At 41.3% G+C, this 26,817-nt stretch overlaps 1 protein-coding gene across 5 annotated transcripts; it reads right to left on the reverse strand.

Moving 5' to 3' along the window:
• On the reverse strand, nt 1-26,550 carry DBNL (drebrin like). 5 transcript variants are annotated; one of them, XM_088139081.1, is made up of 14 exons: nt 26,331-26,544; nt 24,273-24,328; nt 21,054-21,166; nt 19,282-19,356; nt 18,516-18,662; nt 17,079-17,156; nt 15,373-15,524; nt 11,848-11,902; nt 11,381-11,449; nt 8,413-8,521; nt 7,882-8,031; nt 4,622-4,743; nt 3,784-3,883; nt 1-2,908 (listed from the first exon to the last, which is right to left on the reverse strand). In XM_088139081.1, exons 1-14 carry the CDS (start codon nt 26,411-26,413, stop codon nt 2,769-2,771), a joined length of 1,449 nt encoding a protein of 482 aa, XP_087995207.1. In that variant the 5' UTR covers nt 26,414-26,544; the 3' UTR covers nt 1-2,768. The 5 variants fall into 5 exon arrangements, with proteins under 5 accessions (XP_087995207.1, XP_087995211.1, XP_087995209.1 ...); XM_088139085.1 differs by lacking the exon at nt 26,331-26,544 and adding an exon at nt 25,643-25,709; XM_088139083.1 differs by lacking the exon at nt 7,882-8,031 and having other exon boundaries at nt 26,331-26,550.
• Between the last annotated feature and the right edge of the window lie 267 nt (nt 26,551-26,817).

Here is a 26,817-nt window from a genome sequence, read left to right on the forward strand (position 1 = left end):
TAGGTTTATTTCATTTTAATTCTTGTCTTTTGTCACAATTTACTAGCTTTTACTCCCACCATAAATCTTCAGACATATCAGAAGGCTAGAAAAAGGAGAATTTGAACTTGAAAAGCAATTGAAATAAGCAATGATTCTATGTGATGATGGACAATTCAAATACAAATTATCTCACAAGAATCCCTGCAAATCACAGCTGGTCAGTGGTGGCCATTTGCAAAGGGAAATGTTCTGTATTGTTCTTAAAAAAAGAAAAAAAGAAAGGAAAAAAGTAAATCCCAATGTTATTCCCAAAGCTGCTGAATCAGGAGAAACATCAGATTTAGCATTCAGTTTTTGTTTTGCATTGTGAGTTGTGTCTTTAAAAAACATCTTCATCTTTAGGATAAAGGTGCGCAAACTGAGTCCTAAAGCTGCCTGTGACCCCTGAAGAACTTGATATGCTCCCCACCTCCAAAGCTCCTCCTAAGCCTGGCATCAAGCTAATTTTAATGGGGCAGAAGGTGAGGTTATTAGTAAATGCATGGAGAAAACTATATTAAATACATCGGACCAAATTAGCATCATTTCGATCCCACTGAAATGCAAACTAAATCCAACTCAGTTTTGCCTTAGCTTCACTGACTTTTTGACTCACTTAGCACTTAGGGCAGCTCTTGACCTGCCAAAGTCAAGACAACAACCTACAGAGTGGTAGACGTTTTGTTACATATAGGTAAAGGTATAATGGAAAAGGGAAAGTTCAGTTTCTAGCCACTGTTTTGTTATCTTTAAAACTCTCCTGTTTGAAAATGCTATTAAAGGAATAGTAGCTGGGAGGGATAAAGCAGCTGCATTAAATTCTCGTTTCCATAATCACTGTGGCTTTACAAATAAAGGCTATGAAGGATGGGGTTCAAATAACATTACTTTTGCAACACTAGTCTTAAGCAAATAGTAAAGGCCTCTTTGGGTATCTTTGTTGAGCTCTGTGCCAATGTGACTGCACTTAAGAGCCAAATACTGTACCCAAAAATGGGCACCAGACTTGAAAAGGGATAGGCAAAAGCTGAAGCAGGCTCAACAGAGAGATCCTAGGATGACAAGCAATAGGTCTGGCAACTGAGGCAGAACTATTAGAGGAGCTGGACGTACTGTTTGCAAAACAAAAGGTGGGGAAGAGATGATAGCCTTCTACACATTTCTAGAAAGCTGTCATGTAAGAGGGGCAGACCTGTTCTCTGCTGAAATAAAGAGCAAGGCAAGAATCCCAGAGCTGAAATTTATGGAGAGGAGATTCAGGATGAACATGAGGATGAATTTCCTACAAATAAGATGGTTAAGTGAGAATCATGGCCTTGCCCTCACTTCAGGCTTTAAAAGAAGGGTGGGATGGCTACCTGTTGGGGATGGTTAAGTGAATACCTACACTGACCAGGGAATTGGTTTAAATGCAGTGAAGGTCTCTTCCAACACATTCTTTGATCTGTCTGGGTAGAGTTATAAAAAGCCCCTGAAAACCCCATCAAAACTATCTTGAGCCAGAGAAACAAAATGAATGTAAAAACTGCCTTTTGGGGGTTAAACATTATACCTCTATACCGTGACGGGAAGTGGTAGGAAAGACTGGGCCTAAAGTTATTTAACATCCAGTCTTACAACTGGTATCACCCTCATGTATTCTGCTGCCAGATGTTTTTCTATATTCTAGTTGTTTTAAATAAAACTACAAAAAAGGCAGAGGAAGAAATTACTTCAAATTTTACTGAAGCCAGATTTAATGTATTTCTATCCCCCCACCCCTATAGTCCAGAAAGGGTAATTGAACCACAGTTCTCCTATATCAACCAAACCAAATCTCGCCGCATGGACACACAAGCGTAACAGTTAAAGCTGTGTGCGCCTGCCACTGGCTCAGTGCTAAGCCCTGATTTGGGGGCAACTGGTTCATGATCTGTGGGGACAGAGTCGATACCCAAATTCTCCTCTCTCACGAGACCTATCAGGAGACCCTTTTGCTTTGCTGCAAGCAGAGAGTTTCCACAAAGACTCCAAGAGCTTCCAACACCCGTCAGCTTACATACAAGCGGCGGAGGGGTGGGAGGGCAGAGTCTTCCCCTACAGAATGGCTCCACTGAAATGGAATGAAGCTGCACAAAAGAACCCTGCAGAAGGCATTGATAATTCCACTCGTTTCCATCAGTTTTCCCTTGGAGCAATTCCAAGTAGGCTGCACCTCCGAAGCAGTTCCGCACAATCCATTTTCTCCAAAGCAGCGCTCTGGAATAAGTGGGTTGTGGGCTGCAGCCTAGATCAAAGTTAATGCTAATGGAGGCATTTCGTAAGATTCTTTTCTCTGATGCTACCTTGCAAAGCGGCAACGGGTGGATTGAAAAGATCCGCAGACATGAGCAAACGCTGCTGGGGCAATCGCTTCCCTTTCTTCAAAAGAGTTCAGGCTGATATTCCAGAGAGTACCGTAGTCTGTGTGTGTCTAGAGGGGATGGTTTTGTCCAGTGCTTTTCCCACTACATGATCTTTCTCCCTCTTTGAACAAGCACTGTGCATTGCCCAAATTGATGTCTATCTCCACTTGAGAATGCCTGTTAAGGAAAACAAATCATCAGGCAGATACAGAGGCTTTGCCAGGAATGGGGGCACAAGCAATGGCATCTCTCTCTTTAAAAAAAATAATAAAAATCATACACAGCTTTGCCTCCAAGAACTGGATTTGAGGAGAGTTGGTCTTTCAGACATTACTTGCACTTGTCCCCCAGTGCAAGGATGCCTTATTCAATGAGTTCCACGTAGTTGGCTGGAAACATCCCAAAGTGGCCGTCAGGGCCGTAACCTCGCCACCAGCCCTCGTCAATCATCTCGATGTTTGTGATAATGTTCTCAGGGTCAAAAGAGATCTCGGTGTCGTCAGCTGAAAGGTGGGAAACAAACCACATCCTCAGTGCTATTTTTTAAAAAAGCTACCTGGCCCAGTAGGACTCTAAACTGAGCGTATGTTTGAAATGTATTTATTTTAAGTCACAACTGTAATAATCTGGGTTGCCTTATGCCAATCTCAGAGTACTTAATCATTTAACCTCTTATTTTCTTAGAGCTGCTCATTCTTCCACTGTGGATTATTAGGCTTCCTTTCTGGAGACTCACAATATCCTATGCTATTGTTTCATCCTTTGAATCTGGGCTGTGCAACCTCTTTCTGGGCTGAGGGTTGCATGTGGCTTTTGAGCAGCGGGCTGGGGCTGCATTCAACCAACAGGTAACAGAAGAAGCCTGCAGGGCCACGGCAAAAATAAAGTAGGGCTAAATGTAGGTGAATGAAACATAAATAGGGGCTACTTCCTTTGCATTTAATAAATTCATTCTGTTGTCCCATTAAAAGTTACAATCCAGCAGCAAAAATTGAACAGGTTTTGAGAGCTGCACCCAATGCTTGTGCCTAAGACCACAGATTCTACTCATATACTCTACATATTTAAGCATCCCTAGAGCCCATTTTAACTCTCTACAGGCAGAACTTCAAGCTTTTACTGCTTCTGCTAAGGGTATGAAGAAGACACCTCTTTACTTTAATAAGTATACTACACAAACTGCATTTAAGCTGCAGGTTTGTAACTTTTTTTCCTTGCAACAAGCCTCTAAAATGTGGCTTTCTGGCTTCCAAATCTCTGAACATGCTTTTTGAAACTGTAGCTTCTCCCAGCAGGAGGAACCCCCCACCCCCCCGGCCAGGCTGTTCCTAGAAAGCAAATATGGGGAAGTTTTGAAAGTAAAACACAGCAAACTTACCAGCTTGGTAATCATAGAGAGCACGGGCACATACACCTTTTCCCTCCAGGCTGAGGTTTTGTTGGTAGGTCTCAGCATAATCATAGTTAGCATCTTCAGGCTGTTCCCCGAAAAAGAAGAGTTAACAGGGTGAAAAATGATATGCTGAATCAGCTGGCTATCAATCTTTCAGCTACAATTCATTCACTAAAATGGCTTTTCCCAACCTAGGCCTGCTTCAGATGTGTGGACCTCAACTCCCAGAATTCCCAAGCAGCATAACCAAGGTTGAGAATTGACGGTCACACATCTGGAAGGTGATGTAGTCAGAGAAGGCTGCTCTAACAAATCTAAAGGCGCATTCTGATGTAAGCATATGAACCCAGTTTATAGAAACATGGATTAATTTCTAAAAGGAAGGACATAAGAGAAGTTTGTCATGGATTTTTGAATGAATTTTTTTGTAAAATCTGACAAATCAGACTTCACTGAGCCACAGGAGTTCATCTGCATCTTCTTCCAGGCAAAAATCCACATTAGAACTTTTGAACAGAACATAAACACATATATTTCATTATTTTCCCAATGAATGTCATAGGAAAGTAGCAGACAAGAAAGGCACGAATGTAAAATAGGAGTAATTATATTTTTAAAAAAACGTATATTGTCCTTGTAGGTTTCCCCAAATACATTTACATAAGAAAGAGAAATTAGGGAAATTGCAAATAACAAGTACAATTTTTTCTTACATATATTTTGAAAAAATAAAAATTGCAAAGGAGACAACAATACTATCTTTCTAATGCGGTCAAGAATAACCCAATTTGTATTGATCTGCACTTTGCTAGCAGAGACTAACCTCGGGGGGCTCATCATAGATCACCCGCTGGCTTGGGGGTTCCTCATACACCGCCTCATGTTCCACCTCGGGCTGATAGATTGCAGCCCCTGCCTTGTGGTTTTCCTGCTTGACAGAATCACCTGAAAGAAGCGTTCTCAATTTCAATTTCATTTCAATCCATCAGGTTTACTTTGGCACGTCCTATCTAATGCACTTTTCTGAATTATCATGATTTCTACAGAGGAGGGCTAAGGACATCCTATATTGCCCTTAGTGACTGAGTCTGTGCATTGCATTTTGCCATAATGTGGCTTGCTTTTGGTTTTGTGCAATGTGCAAATACCCCCCAATATAGCTGAGCATGGTTACTGTTACTAACAGCATTTGGGAATTGCTCTTCCTGACCCGAGACAAGCAACTATCAGTTATTCAACAAACCATTGGTTAAAAATGCTGGTTCAGCATTGTGTAAAAGGCTGTTGGTGAGAGGAAATTACTACAACGGGTGGGCTACATCCGAGGGTGAGGTGATGGCCATATGCCCATATGTTAGACATAAAAGGTTAACTGGAGAGCCAGTTTGGTGTAATGATTCAGGTGCTGGCCTAGGAACCAGGAAACTCTGAATTCTAGGCCTGCCTTAGGCATGAAAGCTGGCTGGATGACTTTGGGCCAGTCCCTCTCTCTCAGCCCAATCCACAGGGTTGTTGTTGTGGGGAAAATAGGAGGCAGGATATTATGTTTGCTGCCTTGAGTTATCCATCCATCCATCCATCCATCCATCCATCCATCCATCCATCCATCCATCCATCCAACATTTTTAAAAAGGTGGGATAAACACATAATGATGATTATGCTGTCTCTCCCATTTACCAAATCACACCAGTTTCTTAGCCAAGAAAATTTGGAGTGGGGTATTCAGTGGCCTTGCGAAGCACAATTCGTTATAACCGATCAGCCTATTGACATGTAGCTGCACCTGCTTCTTCTCACGCCCCTTTTTCTGACTCTTCCTCTCCTTCCCACCCAGAGGCAATAGCTAAACAAAGCTGCCAACATTTTCTCTGGACTGTGATCGTATGGCAAGGGAATCATCTTAGAAATGTATCTCAAAGTGCTTCATAAATAAAACAACTACAGGGAGTCCCCAGGTTAAGAACATCCGGGTTACAGATGATCCATAGTTAAGAACGGAGCCTACTGTAGCAAAATTCAAGTTAAATACACAATGGTTTGAGTTCATTACACAATACTACTTATCCAGTATATATGTGTGTGTGTGTGTGTGTTTAATTTGTATGCTGTCCATCTCCCAGTATCATATGATAATACTGTTCTGGCTTACATACAAATTTGACTTAAGGACAGATCTTGGGAATGGAACTTGTTCTTAAACTGGGGACTACCTATATTACTGTAAATGTAGGGGTGAGGAACCACTTGTATCATTAGCTGCATTCACATATTATGTTAAACCACAATTTGTTTGCTTAGACTTATCAAACAAGCCTCAGCGAACGCAGTACTGAGCTAGCTAGCAGTACATTACAAACCACAGTTCATGGCTGGATTCACACAACACCCTAACTCAAAATCAAAGCACACAATGGTTTACATATTATGTGAATCCAACCAATAAGTTTAAGTCTAACCTTTCAAATGAGACTGTACCATGCCACTTTATAAAACAGAAGCAGATTCTCGAGAGTGAAATGAATTCAGTCGTCAGTTTGGTGAAGAAATGATGCTGAGAAGCCAAGACTCATGTTCCAGGGTTTCATTCCTTCCTTGGTTTAATAGCAATTTTTTTTCATGATGCCTCCGCCCAGCATCTCTCTCTTGCTCTTCTTTCAGTACAGCAAACAGCTTACTTGCCTTCTCATGCCTCACTTTAATTACACATTAACCTTCTTACACACAATGCAAAATCATTGGCTCTCATTCGTTTCCCCTCCCTGCAAGCTTTCCTACACAGCAAGAACTAGGGTTGCACAAATGGCCACACAGAGGAAACAGGATGCACGCACACCATTACACGATACACAGAGAAACTGAACACAGAGATCTTGTAGGAGCAACAACAGACTTCTCAAGCTTTTGAGGAAAAGAACGATATCTCTGAGCTGATCACTGAGATAGATGGATGAAGCTGCATGTGTTACACCTTTGCGCCGCAACAAAATAGGAACTACAGACCAGGGAAGGGTTCTTTTTGGCATAAGGATGAAAAGAACAGCTCAGGTCTATTCCAATGTTAGCAAATCTAGCTACTGAAGAATGAGACACAGATCTGATTAAAAAGAAAAAAGGCTTGGTAAAGGCCTTTCGAGAGCAGGACATGGGGAGAGGCTGGTCATGAGGATGCGCCCATGACCAGCTAACATGCATCCTTGTATTAAAGGAAATGCCTGGAGGTGTGTGTAAGAGGTATAAAGAATACAAGTGGACCAGCAGCTGTTCCAAGCAAAGATTATTCCTTTTCAGTATAATAACAGTAATAAAGATAAATAGCCTGGCAAAAGTTGGACTGGAACAGCTTTTGTAGTCAAATTCAGCTTTCTCAAATTGGGAAAAAGCTGTACTACACTAAGAGAAATTTAAGTATTCACACAGCAGAAAAAAAAAAGATGATCGATGTCTATATCTGTGCCCCACACAAGAGTTTGCATAAAAGTCTTTCATTTTTCTAAAACCTGTTTCTCATGCAGGCTCTTTGGAGAGGGGATGAAATTTTTCAAGCATGAACCTGCCCACAAAATGGCAGATTTTTAAGCTCTCTGGGGAAATCATGGGTGGTCAAGGATACTTTCAGGAGAACACTCTGTCCTGCCATAGCCTCTGCTCTGGAACACCATTTTCCCGAAGGTATGTCTGGCCTCCACCTGACTGTGTTCAGAAGTAGCTCATTCCCCAGGCCCTGGGTTAGAGGGGCTGGTGGGTCCTCCATGATTGTCTTTTACTAGCTGCTTTTTGTCTGGCATTCAGCAGTGGGTTTTTCTTTTGTTTGTTTTTTACTTGTATTATTTTAATTGCATTAATTGTATTGTACGACTGCTTTTTATTGTACGCCACCCAGAATTCTTATAGGGTCGGGCGGCCTTATACTTTTCTAAAACAAATAAGTAAATCAAACTCTAGGTGTATCTTCCAACTGGGATATTGAGAAGAAGAGTCAGAACTACCATTGGCTATTAAAAAAAAAAAAAAAGCACCTCTTGCAATTAAAAAAAAAAGTAATCAAGGAACAGAAATCACATGCTCTCATATAATGCTTTTACCAAGTTCAGGAACAGGCAAAACTGGAGGTGTGTCGCGACCAGACGAACGAACAACAGGAGGAGAAGGAACATCTTGCGTAGCAAGTTGGACAGGGGATACGGGACCCTCCACCTGACTTCTCTCCTGAAGAAAAGGACTCCGTAACTTGCCTAGGAAAGGAGGTCAGTCCAGAACACAAACCAGTTAGACCTGTGCCTCTTATACAACCAGGAGACCTTGGCTAAGCCACTCAGTTACTACCAAGCTGCCTGATTCTATCCATTCTTATTTAGAAGTGCAATAGTGTTTGTGACTTGAGCCACAGAACTAGTCAAATTAAATTAGTTCTTGGACTGCATTAGACCATGTGAACCAAATTCTAAAACCCAAATTATGGCACAAGATTTCAAATGTTCACAATGTGCTTGGCAGAGAAGAAACAAAATGTTCTCAGTTGCCATGCTCAGGTTCTGAGATTCCCATCCCTGGGGAAAGTAATTGATTCCCCTTGTTGTGGGCCTTCCTTAGTCTAAGACTGCTCCATGGAATACCTGGCTGGGAGCTGATGGCGGTGGCTGCTTCTGTAGACATGGACCTCTCCTTCTGTTTGAAGATCTCACGAGGATTCACTGATCGTTGAGCTACTAGTGATGCTGCTTCCTGAAAAACCAGAAGGATAACTGAATCCTGATGAAATACAAAAATCAAAAGCATGGGAAGGAAGAGGGAACTCTAGCAACAACATATACCACCACTGCCCAGCCTTAGCATGCAAGGGAGAAAGTGCTGCCTTTGACTGCCAATGTATCTTACTAATCATCAAAATCCTTTCCTCAATCCAACACTGCCAGATGTGTTGGGCAACACATCAAAAAAAGCACACAGTTCCTAGTTAGCACAGACACTGACCATGTTGAATGAGGATTAAGGGAGCTGCAGTTAGAGGATTTGGGATGATCGATAACTCATTTGGCAGGAAAAGCTCAGGATGCGGGCATCCATCAAAAAGATTTATTCGTTGTATGTGTGTGTGCCAGTGTGTGTAGTTGTTAAGGGGCTAGATTAGGAATGGGGAAACCCAGGCTGTAGTCCTCCCTTAGCCACAAAAGCAACTGGGTGACTTTTGAGCAGTCACTCTCTCAGTCCTAAACTGGGAAGCTGAAAAATATCTACCTACCAACCCATACTGAACTAGTGTGGTAGATTACAATCCATAACATTCAGCTAAGAGGCCTTCATCTTGCAGTGGACTGACTGGGGATGATGATGATGATGATAAAAATAGTAATATGCAGTTACTTGATGTGCAGTATTACAGGAAAGTAATAACTATCCATGTTCTTTTGCTAAAATTCTAGGCCATGGTCCTCAGTTACTCTAAGACAGGGTTTCTCAACCTTGGCGACTTTAAGACGTGTGGACTTCAACTCCCAGAATTCTTAAAGTTGCCAAGGTTGAGAAACCCTGCTCTAAGATAAAACAAGCATCCATGGGTCAAGATGAAGCTTGCATAAGGGTACATACCTTTCGAGATACTGCAAAAAATATGAAGACTTTGGGACAAAGTATCTCTCATTCATTATAAAAATGGAATAAATGGGATCTCAAGGCTTGCCCGATGAAGTCCTTGTGTATGATACACTATCCTTTTGCATATTGTTTTCACTACATCTGATACAGAGAGTTAAAAGTCTCTGTGGACAGCACTGATCTTCCACTATGGAAAAGGTTCAGAAGGATCAAGCAGTTACAAATAGCTAGTCAAAAGGAGAAAGACCCTGACAAACCAACAGATGCAGAATGGAGATAGTGAGAAGGCATTCCCAAGCTGTGCAAAGTGAAGAAGAAAAGGAACCATTCTGCTCAAACTAAATCCCAAATAGATTGTCCATGCTCCTATGGGAGACCCATAGAAGTACAGGAAAGAGAACAGAGTCAAGTTATCAAGAATCCCACATGCAACTGGATGACTCTAACAGTCTAAATCACAATTCCACAAAAAGGTAAAGGAAAAAGCCAAGGAACTACCACCATCAATCAGAAGAAAAGATCCACTTTCTGACACAGTAAATAAAGAACAGCGTGGACAAGAATCCTCAAGAAAATTCAGCTTGAGAGCCATATACTAACAGAACCTGACACTCGTAGACTTATTGGGTTGGCTGGCAACCATGCAATGGACGTGGCTTAAAAGCAGTTGAAATAAAATAAATTCCCAGAATGCCTAGCATGTGTTGCATATAGCCAGGAATCCTGGTAATTGCAGTCCCCCAAAAATCTGGAAGACAGCTGGTTGAGGAGGCCTGAATTAGCTTTACTAAACTCATTCCGGATTTTCCTGATAGTGAGAATACAAAGGAAGATTGGGAAGGACAGAAACGCTTTTAGCAACATACTTAAGTGTATACAACTGTTTCATTGTAAACAGTTCTGTATGTCCAAATCAGAAATCTCTTTTTTTATCATAGGCGTTAGATGTTTTTCTGTAGGCCACACACTATACCAAAAGGGATGGAGTAATCTGGTTTCCTGACCACTTCCTGCATTTTTCTACAGAAGTTAGAGGAAGCAAACCTGCTCCTTTCCCATCCTGCACAAAGAAACCAAAAATGTTGGCAGAGGGATCAGAACTCCATCTCCAGGTCGTTTATCAACAAAAAGCAGGCAAGTAGAAATGAGTCTGTGGGCTGCTCATTTTTGTGGGGTTATTTACAATGGCAAGAAGTGAGAAATACAATAATTCAGCTGCAGCCACGATTTTAGTCACGTCTTAGACACAGGACTGGGGCGAAGGCTTCAGTCAGAAAAATATGGCAAATTATCTAGCCTCCATTTTCAGAACCAGACAGAAACTCAATGCAAGATATGACAACGGAAGAGGATAGACTAGGAAACGTGGGTGACTTTTTTGTGGCCATGATCCAAAATGCTACAGAAGAACCAGTGCCAAAATCCTTAAGAAAAGAAAATGCAAGACTGAAGAAAAAGCAGACAGCAGAAGAAAATGAATACTGAAAACCGTGGTAAGGAATTATGTATTGAACAACTGCAACCAGTATTTAGAATCATTAGGAGAGACAGGTTTTTCTTATCAGCAGAAAGATCAGTACAGTACTTTCTTAGTTACTGGAAAATAAAGATTGCCTTAGGATGCACCAAGACCAAAAGAGAAACAAGGATGGAAAGGTTTATGTATCTATATGACTATTCAGCCCAGCCAAAGCAGGAAGAGGTGAAGTGGATTAAATTCTGACTGGGTTTTTCATACCTGCCAGCTACAAGAGTTTCCATATTAAACATGCAATGCTCATAATGAAGCATGCAGTGCATTGCATGCACTGAGAATGCAATGGGATTGTTGAATTGTATTTGTTATTCTGCAAATCAGCAGTTATCCTGCTTTGATCTAATAGGCACTGAGAGATAATATGAAGAAGTTAGAAGTGATATAGACTGCACCCCATGCTAAGGCACTGTGAAGAATGAGGCTGGACTGGCAAGGGATTTTCTCCCGTGTACCTGAGCTTTCTCCACAGACTCACTCCTCCTTGGGAAACCTTTCTTGGTGCGATCTTCTTCTTGTTCCTTCTGTAACAAAAGATGACCCCTTATACTTATGGTGAGGTCAAGCAGAGGTGATGGAACCAAGGTGAGTGAAATAAGAATCTTGGCTTTGTTGAAGAAGGTTAAGGAACAGCTTTTCCTATGGACCACTGACTCAAGTCATACAACAGATCAAGAAAAATAACCAACTGATGGCCAGAATTTCAACTCTCCCTATCACATTTTAAATACAATACAAATTAGCAGCATAAAAAGCATTTACGTCTTTATGACAGCACTGAAAGATCTCAGAACTTGCTTAGGAATTCCTTGCTATCTTGTGTCCTCTTCACAGGCAAGAAAGCAATTCTATCTTCAGAAATTTCTTTTTAAAAAAGACACTTAGACCCACAGAGAAAAAATGTGACCATTTCCAACCTCACCCATTGTTGTTTATCTTTCTCTCTTGAGTTGGCTTCCTGTTGTTGCTGGAATTTCCTGAAGATTGGGAAAAAAACAACAACCAAAACTGTGGTTAACAAAAATTATGCCATTCAGAGCACACATTTTAAACATAGCTATGTCCTTCAACATAATTCTAATTTAATCTGAAGCTCTACTGACAAAAAACCACATACAAGTTTGCACCTATCCCCATTACCAAAAAGTGAGGGACAAACCAGATCTGTGATAGCAGAACCTTAATATTACAAGAACCTCACTGGAAGCAAATAGGTGTTTTCTGTTGCTGTAGAATAGTTACAGAATTCTATTCCAAGAGATGTACCATCCAGAACAGCAGAGTCCTTAAGGACAATTTTGGCTGAGGCCACTATGAAATCTGTTGCAACGCTGCAGTTTCATTTTCATTATAAATGCTCAAATTTCAAAATATTCTTTTTCTAATTAAGAAAATAAATATACATATGTCCATAATCTTCTGTGTGTGTGTGTGTGTGTGTGTGTGTGTGTCTTCAAGTTTATGACTCCTGGTGACTGCCTGGACTACACCCTACAGTTTTCTTGGCAAGGGTTTTCAGAAGCAGTTTGCCACGGCCTTCTTCCTAGGGCTGAGAGAAAGCAACTGGCGAAAGGTTGCCCAGCTGGCTTCATGCCTAAGGCAGCACTAGGACTCATGGTCTCCTGGTTTTCTAGCCTGATGCCTTAACCACTACACCAACTGGCTCTCTTTATCTGTAATCTAGCATCCTAATATTAACAAATAAAGCCCAATATACAATAAACTGTCAAAATCTTTCTACATTTCTTTTATAGTAAGCTAAGTATATCAGGAGGAGCTAACATCACTCAACTGTACTACCTTATTTTATTCCCAAACATCTTCAACAAAGCAGAAATATGGGTTTAACTAAAGTTAACAAATTCCACACTCAGTCAGGAATTCAGTTCCTCAGTTGTGGATTTAATTGAATTCCACTTTAATTCCACAATAACCCAGTAATGCAGCAGTTGACAATCAATGACCACATATGAGGCCCAAACATATGGCTGATGGCTCTTGAAATTCCCTCTATTTACTGAAATTCAGCAGCAATTAAAAATTAAAATAACTTTTAACCTTGCCTCCCAAACAGCTGAAGGGAAGGGAAAGGAAATAAAGAAAAATCTCAGTCCTGCTCATTTCCATATAGTTCAATTACTGCATATATTATGGCAAGCAAACAATTTTCAACTTTTTTCCACTGCTTTGCTCATGCATTTTTCATTCAGAATCTGTTGAGAAACATTGTTTCATAATGTTGTCTAGATCAACCTTAAAAAAAGTAATCAACTGCCTGGACTATGTGAGAAAAGGGTGGATTGCTATTTGCAGACCAAACCACACATACACATTGCAATTGGAGATGTGAAAACTGCAACCAGAGATGTGAAAAGAGGGCTGAAGGTTTATGTCGCAAGTGATCCTCCCCAACAACTCAGCCTTGTAGCTTAACTGCTGAGCAGCACCTCCATCTAAAGAACTTTTAACTTGGCCCAGAAAGAATACAGCTCTAGTCAAATTGAAACCCACATCATCTCTCAGCTCTGACTTCACAGAACCTGTCTGGAGTGATGCAAATTTATCATCTCTATAACTATTACACGGGGGCAAGCAACACCTTTTAGTTGGTTTACAAGCTTCTAAAGATGTGCATCAAGATGGTTTCCCAGCTTAAGGAAGGAGTGTGACAAAGAGACTGGTGCAGGCTATTGCACCAAGAGCTTCCTGTGAGCCTGTGAACTGAAGCCAGCCCTAAAGGAAAAAGTGCAATTGCTTCATTCAACATTTCACCCCGAGCCCTGCTGTTTCTGGTTCTCTGCTGTACAGTCTGGAACTCATCGTTCCACTTCACATATATCGAGCACATAATTGTTCCGACAATGTACTCACTGCTCTAACAGAAAGAAGGAAGAAATGAAACTTTCTGTGACTGGTTGCTCATTCTGTAACCAAATCTGAGGAAGATGTTGACTGAACTTTCTCACGCTTATGGCAGAAACAGAAGACAGACAATGCTGATTAAGTGGCAGCAATGCACTAACTAGCAAACTCCCATGGAGGGGAGGAACCTTCAGCTCTCTTAATGCTGCTGAATTCTCTCAACACCCTCTACCAGTATGACCAGTAATGAGGGAAGCTGAGAGCTGAAATTCAGTAGCATCTAGGTAAGACATAAATTCACCACCCTGCTCTGCTGGAAGTCCAGAGAGAGGGCAAGACAAGATGTTTTGAGCCTGTAATGCAATTGCAGCTGGAGATGTGAAAAGAGGGTTGAAGGTTGATCTCTGAGCAGCACTTCTATCTAAATAACTTCTAACTTGGCCCAGAAAGAATACAGCTCTTGTTGGATTGAAAGATGCATCGAGAGATGCATCATCTCAGCTCTGACCTCACAGAGCCTGTCTGGAGTGATGCAAATTTATCATCTTTATAACTATTTGGTGGGGGCAAACCATACCTTCTGGTCAGTTTACAAAACATCTAAAGATGTGCATTAAAATGGAATTTACATCTTAAGAAAGGAGTGTGGCAAAGATACTAGTGCAGGCTATTACACCAGCAGCTTCCTACGAGCCTGTAACACTGGTATTCATAGGAAATGCACTTCGGTAAGGTAAATGAAAGAGTCGATCAATTAACTTGATTTCACAGCATGCACATATGTCTCATTTTGGGTTTCCTTTGAAGGTCTAATGTTTGGGGGGGGAGGGGGAATGAAACACACAAGATAGATGTTAGATATTGCAGTTAAAAGTTAAGCACAATTCAGTGAATCTGGACCAAGTTGGCAACAATCTTTGGAAGTTTTGCTAAATTAAAACTGGAGGAGATTCTAGAAGGGAATTTTTGGACTGTATTATCATTGACCAAAGAATTTTATACTCCTAGGACAATTGTCCTTTTCCATGAAACACACATCTTTGGGAGGGGTGCACATGGAACATGAAGACGAAAGGGACACTGGCCCAGAGCGCCACATCTGCCACATTAATCCTGGCAATCAGTGGAGTGATGGATGTCACAGACAGCTCTTATATCCAATCTTGTTCACAGACATTTGAAGAATTTATAGTGTTCTCCTCAGCCCACAGTAATGTTCTTTGAAACCATGTAAGGAGGTCATTTGACCTCCTGGATTACAATGCCCATCAGTCTTACCCACAGGGCAAAGTAGCTGATTGTGAGAGCTGTATGCAAAAATGTCTGAAAGACACCAAGCTGCCTTTCTCTGTGCTAGAGCTTTTTTTTTTTTAGATCTACTGTACTAGATCTTTAAAAGCTTTTCTTTCTACCAACTTTGTAATATTTGAAAGCATATTGCAAAGGGAAGAGTAAATGTGCTTTTTGCAGCTATTAAGGGTATGCCAAGGTCTAATGGCAAGTTTGCTTCACTGGGATAAATATTACATTTAAATTAAATATTAAATTAAAATTTAAGACTGCCAGGAAAACCAGATCCATTCACCTCTGAGCATCAATCTCATTGGCTCGCTCCTTAAATCTTCTCTCCCGTAAAGTTGCTTCTTGCAATTCCCGATCCCGATGCTCCTTTTCCAAACGCTGACGTTCCTCCTCTGCCTTCCTCTTCTCTTCTAGCCGGCGATTTTCCTCATCTTTCTGAAAGACCAAACTCATTTTGAAAACAGGAATTCAGAGAGAACTCTGTCCATCAGTTAAATTGGATAACTTCTAATCCTAAAATTGTAAGACAGTCAGCCTTATCATAATCATTCTTATTATAAAGGACCTTTCAAACAGCTGATGCACAGCACTTGTAGGTTTCTGCTCAAGACCACGCCAATCTGTTTCCTGAAACTTCCAGAAATCAGATGGAACACCTCTGGAACAGCTAAAATGGCACAGTCCAGGGAAGAAACTAGATGTTTTGATAAGTTTTGTGCATCTCTTTTGTACATGTTCTCATGAACTCAGCACAAGACATAATGTCACAATTTCCCTGATTACTGAAATGTCTGAAGAACATGAAAAGAACATCAGAGGAGTATGCCTCCTAGTGGAAACCAGAATTGCTTTTTTTTTTAAATTAGAAATGCACAAATCTGAGTGTCGTGATATCCTTAGCTATGGCCCTAAAGCCCTCCAGAAGTTGCCACCAAATTGTTATTTTTAATTAGACAAAAGGGAACTATTATTAAATAAAGAGGAAGCATATAACTGAAGACCTGGTTTTGTCATCACGCATGGGGTGGGGATGGGAATAGTCAATTCTGGGGATGGCTGGTTCCCTCGTCTTACCTTTGACCAATATTATCTGGTCACAGGCTGAAATAATACCACCATCGCTTGGATTTTATTATATTTAATAACTGTATTTTATACTGTATTATTTATGTTTTTATTGGTTTTAAACTGCTTGGTTGTGAACTGCCCAGAGTCCCTCCTTGTGGGGGAGTTGGGCGGTGATATAAATTTGATTTATAAATAAATAAAATATAACTTGTACTTAAAATTCAAAGTAAATTGCATCCAATTTACTGTATTTTTTTGTCCTGATGCTACCTGCGTTTTATTTAATCCCTGCTCACTTTTCTTTGGGAAGACTACTTCCCATCACTCACTGACATGGATAGACCTCAGCCCGCCAAAGTTGTGGGCCCTGTCTAAAAGAGCAAGGAGTTGCTTTCCAAAAGCCCAGTTACTCAGTGCAATACTGAGTATTTATTCCTTGCACCCACATCCAGAAGGCTTGGGGCATATCAGAAAAGCAGTACTTCCTCCGAGAACAAAGCCTAAATCTCCTCCTCCACTTGGTCACACAGGACAACATCTTTCTCCTCCACCAACACAAATCCCAGCTTCAAAATGGAGATCTCACAATGCCACAAGAAAGTCCCCAGGGAGTGGCATTTGACAAACCTGAAATGAAGGGTTCTACAAATCGAGGGGGGGGGAACACACTCTGAAGTGCAGACCCACCTCTTATGGCTTTCTATAATGTGTGCACAAGGCCACTTTGACCCACTTAATCCACCTTTTAAAAATCCTGGCTTAACCCTATGTGCAAGCCCACCAATTGTCTTCGCTCTTCATCGAGGTCTGAGACCTAATAGCCCTGGAAATGTAAGGAAGCCATAAACAGGCCACGAGCAAACCCAAACCCCCAAAAGATATTTCAGCAGCAACACGAAACTGACGGAATGAAATACATACCTCTGCTTTGGCCCAAAAGTTATCTTTGCTGACCCTTTTAATCTCAGACATAGCATTTGTTTTCTGATAGACGGAGCCCTATTGCAAAAGAGAATTGCACCGCTTAAGGAATTCCTTGGCTTAACTGCGCTTAATTATTAATAATTTATTGGTTAAAACCTTTAAGGTAATAAAATAAATAGCTCCACAAAAGAACACAAAAAAGATAGAAAGAGACATAGCGTATAAAGAATAACATAGCAGTAAATAGGTTTTTCAGTTATCATAAAATTTAAAATTCACTACGTCATTACTTAACTTAAATGTACAGAAACTAAATTCACGATGTCATAACGGTGCTTAATTATTAATCAAGGTGCTAGCAAGCTGCTAATAGACCTCACTTTTTGGAACTCTCAGACAATGAATTAAGTAAACGTTAACAAAATACTTCTTCTCCTCAACCCATTAAGGCTAGTGAAGCAGAGACCAGCCCCTGGCATGGAGGGCATTAAGCCATTTTGAAACTCTCATACACAACCCTCCTTCCCTTTGTGGATTAAGGACCTGAACTGCAATTTCATCAGAAGTCTGGCAAGCCTGTTTGTTCACCACCTATGATACAGTGGCGGGAAACCTTTGGGGTTGATAAGCTCAGCCTGAGTGTGTGCTGTCAGAAAATGACTGCCACGGGGGCTAGGTTGGTGCCTATTCACAAAATGTCTAATGTCAGGCATGGCCATTTTTAAAGTACCTTTTTACCAGAAAACAATGCAATAAAGTATATAATCTTCCTCTTTTTTCCCTAATCAGGCTGCAGTGCTCACCTCCATTTTCCATTTTCCCAGAATGCCGTTGAGGACTTTGTGGAACTCAGGGGCATTCTTGGAAACAAAGATAATGTTAGAGGCTGGTGCACTTCAGCATATCAGTATCCCATTTATTTATTTGTTAAAATAATCTAAAACAACAGTTCTAACCTGTGGTCTGGGACCACTAGCATCCACAAAATTACTATGGGTGGTCCCTGGTGCAGGCATCGAAAGAAAAAAAGACCTATTTTTTGAATGATCAAAATCCTGAAACTGCCAAATCCTGCAAGATGGGCATTCTAGTTTAAAACCCCATAAGATTTGGTGTCATTTCCCCAAATCTCCTAAGGTTTCAGATTTGGTAATCTCTTAAGAGCTCCACCAAGTTATAACGTTAAAGTTGTTATTTAATTTGACTGCCCACTGATCTGTTCTGGAGTCACAGGTGCCATGGAGTCTAGAGACTCTGCAGTGCTGTCCCTTTATCTCCATGGTGGCCCACAAAAACTTTTGATGACCTTATCAAGGACAAGGCTATAAAATGCTAATCTACAAAAGCAGAAGTCAGGTGGGGCAGAAGTCTAATGAATTCCAAGGAAGGTACCAAGTGGCATCATCTTGCCTACCCAAGCTTAGAAGAACTCACCACAGGAGCTTGTGGTCCTGCATCCTGGAACTTGCTCCCTTCTTTATGGAAGTTATAGTTTGCCCCTGAAGCCTTGGCCACTTTCTCTGTAATGGTCTCTGGTTCCACATCCTCATCAGCCCGAGCATTTATTGTCACATGAGCACCCTGAAAGAAAAGAAGTGCATAATTTCCTGCTTGTGATGGCTGACAATCATCTGGCACACTATGCTAAGCCAGATTGTGTGTGTTTTTTTTCATTAAGCAATAGGCAAACAAACCAAGTCTTGATGCAATGTGTCAACCCATCAGCAGGTATAACCTCACGGATAGCTAACCAATGCTACTGGGGTGTTGCATCCCTCCATCTGCCTGATGGAAACAGATTTGCCACCTGGAATCTGTCCTGAGACAGAAGTCTTATTTTGCAGCAACATTGGAGAGCTGCTGAGAAATACAGGGGGAGACATGCCGTACAGGTAAAGTTTCAAGAATAGTAATGTTTGGTGGGTGAATTTTTTCTTCCAAGTATTCTATTCTAAACAAAGGGATAGCATACAACTAGGAGCCTCCAATTACAGTACCCTTCCATCCCCCATCCCAGGGAATCCAAGAAGCAAACTTTTAACCAGCTGCCTTAAAACTTCCGGTCCCTCAGGGTAATATCATCAAAGGGTGTGAGTGTGTACTTTCAGTGGGATTTTACTCACAAAAAGCCTGCAGAACTGTGCATGTGGGAGGGCACTCAACTGAAAAAGGATTAGAGAGGATAAAATTCAGATTATACCTTCAAAAAGTTTGCCACTGAGCTGACATGGTTGGCGCAGGCTCCTTTTCTCACGTCATTAACACCTTCACCAAACTGCCGAAAAGAAAAACAGAGAATTTAAAAGAGGGGACTCATATCATTCTTCATACAAGTGGTGACAGGGAAGGAAATGCCATACTGGAATGACATTCCTGAAGGTATACTACTTACTCATAGTAAGAGTTTATTCATTTAAGTACTTGTAAGACAAAGCCAAGATCTAGTTTCCAAATTTAGGTTAGGAAAAATGGAAAGAAAAGAGCATACTGTACAGCATTCCAGATTCTATAAAAAGGCCACCATTTTTAAAAATGGAACATGAAAGTTCATCTCAAAAATATGACACTCCCATAAATAAAATACTCCTTTTTTCCTCCCAGAGCACACCATTTCTGACGTGTACCCTGTGTACGTGTGTGTGCATTTCCGAAACGTACTGTTTTAAGCAGATGGTGCATGGTATTCCAAATATGTCCTGGCCCTGAAAGAAACTACTCCTTGTTCCATATTGCATGCATTGTGAAATGCACAAATCTGGCCCTGGAACATTTTAACTGGTCCATTCTGGGGGAAAACTAGAATGCCTTGGAGTTGGACATTCTATTTTGCTCATCTATGCTGGTTAATGACGCAAATAAAGGCTGATTTGACCTGACTCAACTCATATTGCTCAAGCCTTCCCCAACCTTGTGCTCTTCAGAAAGGTTGGTTTACAACTCCCCAAATTTCCAGGCACCATGGTTAATGGCTAGGCAAGAAGATAGTTGTCATTCAACACAACTGGAGGGTACTACGTTGAGAAGTCTATTCCGAAGGACGCCTACTCATCTCTGCCTTCAACTAAGCACCCAGGTTTCCTTAATTCTGTTTCACTTTCTATGCTGAATCTCTTGCTGCCAAACCTAATAAATACTTTTACAGCACAATAAAGATCAGCAAATTTATTATCACATTTACTTTCACAGGTCCTGCTCCACTTTGCACACTTGATGAACTGTACTGTGAATATTTTAATATTTTGTCAATAAAGGAGAATAAAAGACATCCAAATATAAGTCACATTTGCTACATATTTCATTCTTACATATTGCCCTCTCCAATAGATGTTATTATTTCATTGGATTTTGATGCCATCTGTCTCCAAGTGACTTTGGGATTAGCAATGCTGAAAATTCCTACTGCTGAGATTGATCTAGACTCCTGCAACTTCTGCCCTATATTTTGGTAGGACGTTTTCCTTCTGGTCAGTTTATTATCAAATGTTTACTCTTTCCTTAACAGTTCAGCCCTGGATTTAGAGGAGCTTTAGAGCTTTTTTTTAGAGCAGCATGAAATGCATTTTTATCTTTTAAAAGATATTTAGGAATGTGACGCATGAATGCAAACATTAAAATACTTGATTTGATACAGCTTGCTTAGAGAATTATGTTCTAGGGGGTTAAATGGTATAAACACCCAAGGCATTATGTTCATTGCAGCCTAAATATAATTTGCTTCATCTTCAGTCCAACATTATGTTTACACTAAGCCATAATGCGATTTCCTTGGTTTTGGCTTACCATGATATGTGAACCAGAGTACTTTTTATTAACCATGGCTTATATGTGTTTCCAACTTGTCTTTATATCCTGAACATTCAGACACTGTCAGTTTACCCTGAAACCTGTTTACTTTTTATAAACCAAGTAGTACTATATTTTTAAAAAATAACTTCTAACTTCTGTGGTTGAATGGAATTACATTGTACATACCCAATTAATAAGCACATATTTGGGCAAACCAGAGTTGGGGTCTTTCACTCGGCAGAAAGCATACATTACTTTCCCACTATTGAGTTCTTCCACCATCTCCTCCAGACCACCATCTATATATCATTATTTGACAAGAGGAATGAGAGGTCAAGTTAAAGCAAATTAACGTTAAGAATTATCTACAGACAATATACAGAATACATTGATCTAGAACCAGGAAAGAACTCCAGAAGTTCTAGGTTACACTTAAGAACCAGCCAATCAATACCTGAAGTGTTGGACCAAGTTGCTCAATCCTGCTGCAGATAAATACTCTGGCCTGGTTCACATGTTGTACTAAGTCATACTATGGTTTTGTTTGGCATGTAGTGTGAGGTCAGCCAACTATGGTTTATTCAACAAATCTAGCTTAATGCGGTCATTGCTTGAAAAGATAATTTCCATCCGTTCCAACTGTTAAAAGAGACTAATTTACATAATATTCCCAGACAGGACTTGATTTAACTCAATGAAATGTTAGAGATACTTTCTTTCAATTGCTGATTCTTACTTAGTTTATAACCTGCTTCTGAAACTCCTTTCAGTTAACAGTCTTCACAAGTACTCATGTTTTAAATGAATATAAGCAAGAGGTAGTTCTGTTCTTATTTGGAGTCTGACCATGACTTAACCCAACACATCAGTGAGGCTGGTCTTACATAGAGAAATATGGATGGACATAGTAAAAGAAAATCAGTTAAAACTCCTGTTCAGTTACAAAGTTTATTGACTGTATTAAGCTCTTGGCCTAGCCTGTCTCATATAAGATTGTGAAAAGAAAGATTCTGAATACTGTAGCCCACATTGTTATGGGGGACAAACACTATCTGCCTTGAGTTACCAGGATAATAAACTGTGATTGTTGATATCAGGAGAATAAGCACAGAATTGCAAAGCTAACAAAAGGAACACATCGCTTCTAGGCATGAACTGAACTAGTGAAGGAGATTCAATATCCATCTAAAAATATTACTTAGTAGGCATAAGACAACATTTACTGTGCCAAAAATATTTTGGAAACTCATTAAGTAGTAGAACCTCATCATTATAGTTCTGAGATCAGGAAATGTGAGGATCCAGAATATATTTAAGGATGTCCTTGAGAAAGTTCAGGCATCTGCTAAGCTGCAGTCTTAAAACAGCAGCCAGTGAATCACTTCCTCATCTGAAGTCTCACTCCCTGCCAACATGGGCTCTTAAGTCTTTGATGTTTCCTCCATTAACCCGTCTTATTCTGCCTCCACATTACAGTTACCAGTTTTCTTTTCTTCTTCTTCATCTCATTATTCAAACAGTCACCTATTTTAGTTCCCTCAAAAACCAGCCATCGCAAATGTGAAACAAAAGGGCAACTGCAGAATTTTTATTCTTCCTCAATGTTAATTCTTCCTCAGAAGAACCACCCAATACTCAGCTTTGCCAGCTACTTCCCTTAAAAAAAAAAAAAAAAAAAGCTGAAGGAGTTTCTAGATGAGATACAATCAACACGGGGTTCTCCTTTCCCTATTGCATTTTTATTAAAATGTCTGTAACAGGGATCTTTATGCTTTTTTGTAGGTGCAGGGGTATAATTTCTATCCTTGTGGCTTTATAGAACATTCTCTAAGAAAAAAAAAAAGCAGATTAAAAGAGATGTTAACCCAAAGGTACCATTTTAAAACTGAATTTGAACATCCTCAAACTTCCCCTTTCTACCAAAAGGTGATATGAAACCATGTGTTTACTCTGCAAACTAGAAGCCAATAAAACACCCCTATCTTGTAATCTTTCTACCCAACATTCCACCTGCTATGATGAAAGGAACACCTGGAGGTTCAGCAACAGTCATATACATGTTTTTTCAGTTCAGATCCCATCAAATCACTTTGCAGCCCTGATACAATCCACGGCTTCTGATTCTAGTTTGGTTGCCAATTTAGACATCATGACAAACCTGTTGGGCATCATTCTATGCAATTTATGCCAAGAGGCATAAGCATAGAGGAAGAGAAAAAAAATCAGAAAGAACAGAGAGACGTAGGCTTTGCACATTTACAGATTTTCCCCATTGCCTACAATTATGGTGGCAAAAATATAATGACTAATAAAATGCAAGAATGTATTTTTGTAAATGCAACAAGCTACAGTGATTCCATCCACTAAAATTTCTTAACAGGCAGCATTCCAAAACAAGTATATTTAATAAGCAGTTCAAGTGACTAAAACTGCCATTCTATATACAATTTAACATACAAACTGGCACTCTGGCTGCTAATTAGCATTTTTTCCTTGCATTTTTTTAAAAAAAAGATTTTTAAAGTAAATTGCATAAAATATTTCCTTTGTTTTCAAAATGTTCAGATCACCTATGAAGCTCCACACAGATGTGTAGCATGTTTAAGGTGTAACATATTACTTCCTGCAACTACATCTCCCACAATCCATTTCTGCTACTATACCTCTCACAATCCACTTCCCAGGACTGGGCTGGACATTTCCCACAATCCCCTGTATCTAAATAAGCTGAAATAAATTGAAAGCTAATTTCAATTTCCTGATTTTTTAAGATACTTAAAAGTTAAAGCTTCTCGAACAGGATCTCCCAACCTTTGGGAGCTGGTGGGCATGTCTGAAATTCTGCAGCACGCTATGGGCAATCTCACAAAATGGCCGCTACGGGAGGTTTACAACCCGCCCATTCAGCAGAAGGCAAATCAATTTAGTTGCTCCTAGTGTCCTAAGATACTCAGGATCACCCAAGTTTTGGTCTTTTTCTGAGTAGACCTGCAAACTTATAAACAAAGCACAGGGTTGCATATTCCCACTGATTCTACTTTCTGCCTATTTGGGGCCCAAGTTATACAGATTATGCATCAGGCTGATACTTTGCAGCACGGTACTTCATGTTCATTTTTCTTAATCCAACAATTATTTTAAAAAGGGAACTTAAGAAAAACTAGGAACTTAGTGGGTACTCAGGAGTGTGTCACCATCACACTGAAGAACCAGATTCCAGGACAATGCCACAGATGCCCTACAAAAACCCCAGGGCCAGCTGCATTCGGATCTGAAAGCAATTATCAAGCAGCCTCTGCTTTACAACCCAAGGACAGACAATCTAGAATACAGACTTGAGAACCATTCAGCCCAAAAGCAGAAGTAAGCCACACATTATTGAAGTGTTTTTCAAAATTCACTCACCTCCAGTCCCTGCCACTCTGAGGTCATTGCTGTTACCCTCGTATGTAAACAGGGCCCTGAAAGCAACAAAGGAAAATGACTGTTATTTTATTCACTGGGGACTGAGGACCATCTTTCAGATTCAGAATATTGTTGACCTGATGCTTCAATGATTGGATTCTTATATCACACTAAGCTAGGTTTGGTTGTGGTTTATTCACATTTTTATTTTATTTTTTCAATTTTTCACCCTTTTCCCTTCTCTTTACATGATTCCGCGCCTCTATCTTTGGAACCATGACAAATAGAAGTGATATCAATATAAATAGAATGTTTCCAGTTTTAAGAGATTTCCAGTTATTTCTTAAGATGACCTAATAAACTTAGCCCTATACATTTAATTAATTAACAATTTTATTACAGTTGTAAACTGTTTATTTATTGATATTTTACTCTTTCTCTGCTACGTCTCTGTCTCTTTTATGTAGCTATTAATTCTGTCCTTTAAATGTTTCAATAAATACATCTTAAAAAATAAATAGGAAAAAAAACCCCCCAATACTAACTCCATCTACAGTTTGGCAACTTGTGTGAAGCCCACCGAAAGAGCCTTTTATCCATCCTCCTTCCATTGAATACAACTCCCAAATCTTCACTTCTTTCAAAACTTTGCACTGCTGGGCCTCTTTTCTGCAAGGCACACCGTCACTGCAATGGTTCCTCCATATTTAGCTATGAAGGTATTGTTAGCAAAATTTGAGAGTGGTGCTATGCTAGAGTGTTTTATTATAATTTTATTAAAAGTTTTAAAAAGGAAGATAAAAATGAATACAAACTAATATAAAGTAAGGGTGAAAAAGAAAAAGAAATCCAAAAGAAAGCTAAAAGTGCAAGAAAGGAAAGAAAAAGTAAAATAGGAAAGAAAAACGATACAAAGACGTGGCTTCTGATCTTCTTTACAGCAGTTATAATTATAACTTTACCTCTTTCTCTAAAGTTATATGTCTCTTGTCTGTGTATAATCTATCCTATCTAATCAACAAAACCATAAATCGTGAGTTCATTTTTTTCTGTTTTCTGCAAAAAGGCCATAAGGGGTTTCCAGTCAGCTATGCTAGAGTTTCCATCACCACTCGATTCGTACTTCCACCAATCTATATCACGCTTTAGAAGAAATGGGTCCAAGTCAAGGTGAACTTCCTCCTCCTTACACAACGTGGCTGAATTCATACAAGCTAAACACAGGTTAGCAAAATACCATTGTTATCCCTCCATAAGATGCTATGCCTCCCAAACAAATCATATAATGATTTAACAGGATGGCCTGGTTTACACAACGTGCAAGACAACGACGGGGCTGCTCACAGCTGACTAAATCCCAAATGGCTCACCTCTGCTTCAGCAAAAGGGTGTTGGGTCCTGGAGAGAACAGCCGGAAAAGGGCAGCGTTTGGGGGGCTTCCTGCCCACGTGAGGTTCTGCTGGGGTGTGGGCCAACCAGTGCCACCAGCCCTGCCCTGAGCCGCTTCTCCAATGCCACCCACCACTCACCTGCGTTGCCCCGTCCCCACCTCTCTCCACTCCTGGCCCCCGCCCAACCCTCTGGCTCCAGCAACTTCTGCCCGTCCTCCCATTCTCATTGCGCCACCGCGGCTCGGCCGCTTCCTCATTGCCCCACGCCTGCACATGGAGTCCATGCTCAGCTTTCAGGGGCCCCCAGCCACCCTTCTGGGCTGCACCCCCCCAATTCTGCCTCTGCCCCCAGCACAACCCATCCCCGTGGCCCTCCGCACGCCAGGCTTCCAGGGCGCATCCCACTCCCGCATCGCGCGCGGGGCCCTCTTCGCTTGCACGGACTGCCATCGCCCTCCTTTTCCGCCGCGGGTGCTGAAGACCTCGACGCAACGCAGCCTCTCCCCGCTCGCCAGACGCCCCTTCCTCTGCCCCGCAGTCTCCCCCAAGCCCGCCGCCGGACCTTTCGGGCGAGCCCTGCCTCGCCACCCCAAGTTGCGACTCGAGCCTGGAACTCGGAGCCCGGACCCGGCCGAGCCGCCTCCTTCCCGCAGGCGCAGCCCCTCACCAGTCGGTCGGGCTCCCGGAGGCCACGACCCGGCCGTAGGCCTCCTGCAGCGCCGGCCCATTCCGGCTCAGGTTCAGCGCCATGAAGGAGCCGCACCGCGTCGCGCCCTCCTTTGCGCACCGCCGCGCAGCGGGTCAGGCTCGGCCGGCGGTTTCCGGCTCCGCCCGGCCTGGCGCTGCGGCGGCGGCGGCTGCTCTGCAGCGAGGAGGGGCGCCCGAGACGCCAGCGGACCCACGCCTCCCGCTCGAGGCGCGCCTTCTCTGGGGAGGACTCGCGCGCAGCCATCCCGGCCCGGGTACGAGGGCGCGCGAGCCTGCAAAACCTTGGGACAGGCTGAGATGTAAGAGGAACGCGCCAGTTCCTTTTGCGTGCGGGTAAGGTTGGGTTCATTCACACGCGACGCCGGAATACAGCACTCTCTACAGTGCGCGTAAACCCAAAACTGCAATGTGTAAGTTCGGGTTTATTTTAGAGTTCCCATCTCTGG

This window comes from Python bivittatus, unplaced genomic scaffold, assembly GCF_059951505.1.
Source record: "Python bivittatus isolate LINGU-HERP-01145 unplaced genomic scaffold, Pbiv_v1 ctg000320_np1212, whole genome shotgun sequence".
NCBI classification, from domain to species: Eukaryota; Metazoa; Chordata; class Lepidosauria; order Squamata; family Pythonidae; genus Python; species Python bivittatus.

Excerpts from the sequence above, each read along its gene's own strand:
- DBNL (XM_088139081.1), bottom strand. The coding sequence starts at position 26,413 with ATGGCGCTGAACCTGAGCCGGAATGGGCCGGCGCTGCAGGAGGCCTAC. Across the intron at positions 8,032-8,412 it reads CGCCATCAGCTCCCAGCCAG|GCAAGTTACGGAGTCCTTTT; the intron begins GTATTCCATGGA and ends CTCCTTTCCTAG. Across the intron at positions 2,909-3,783 it reads TCTCTATGATTACCAAGCTG|CTGACGACACCGAGATCTCT; the intron begins GTAAGTTTGCTG and ends CCCACCTTTCAG.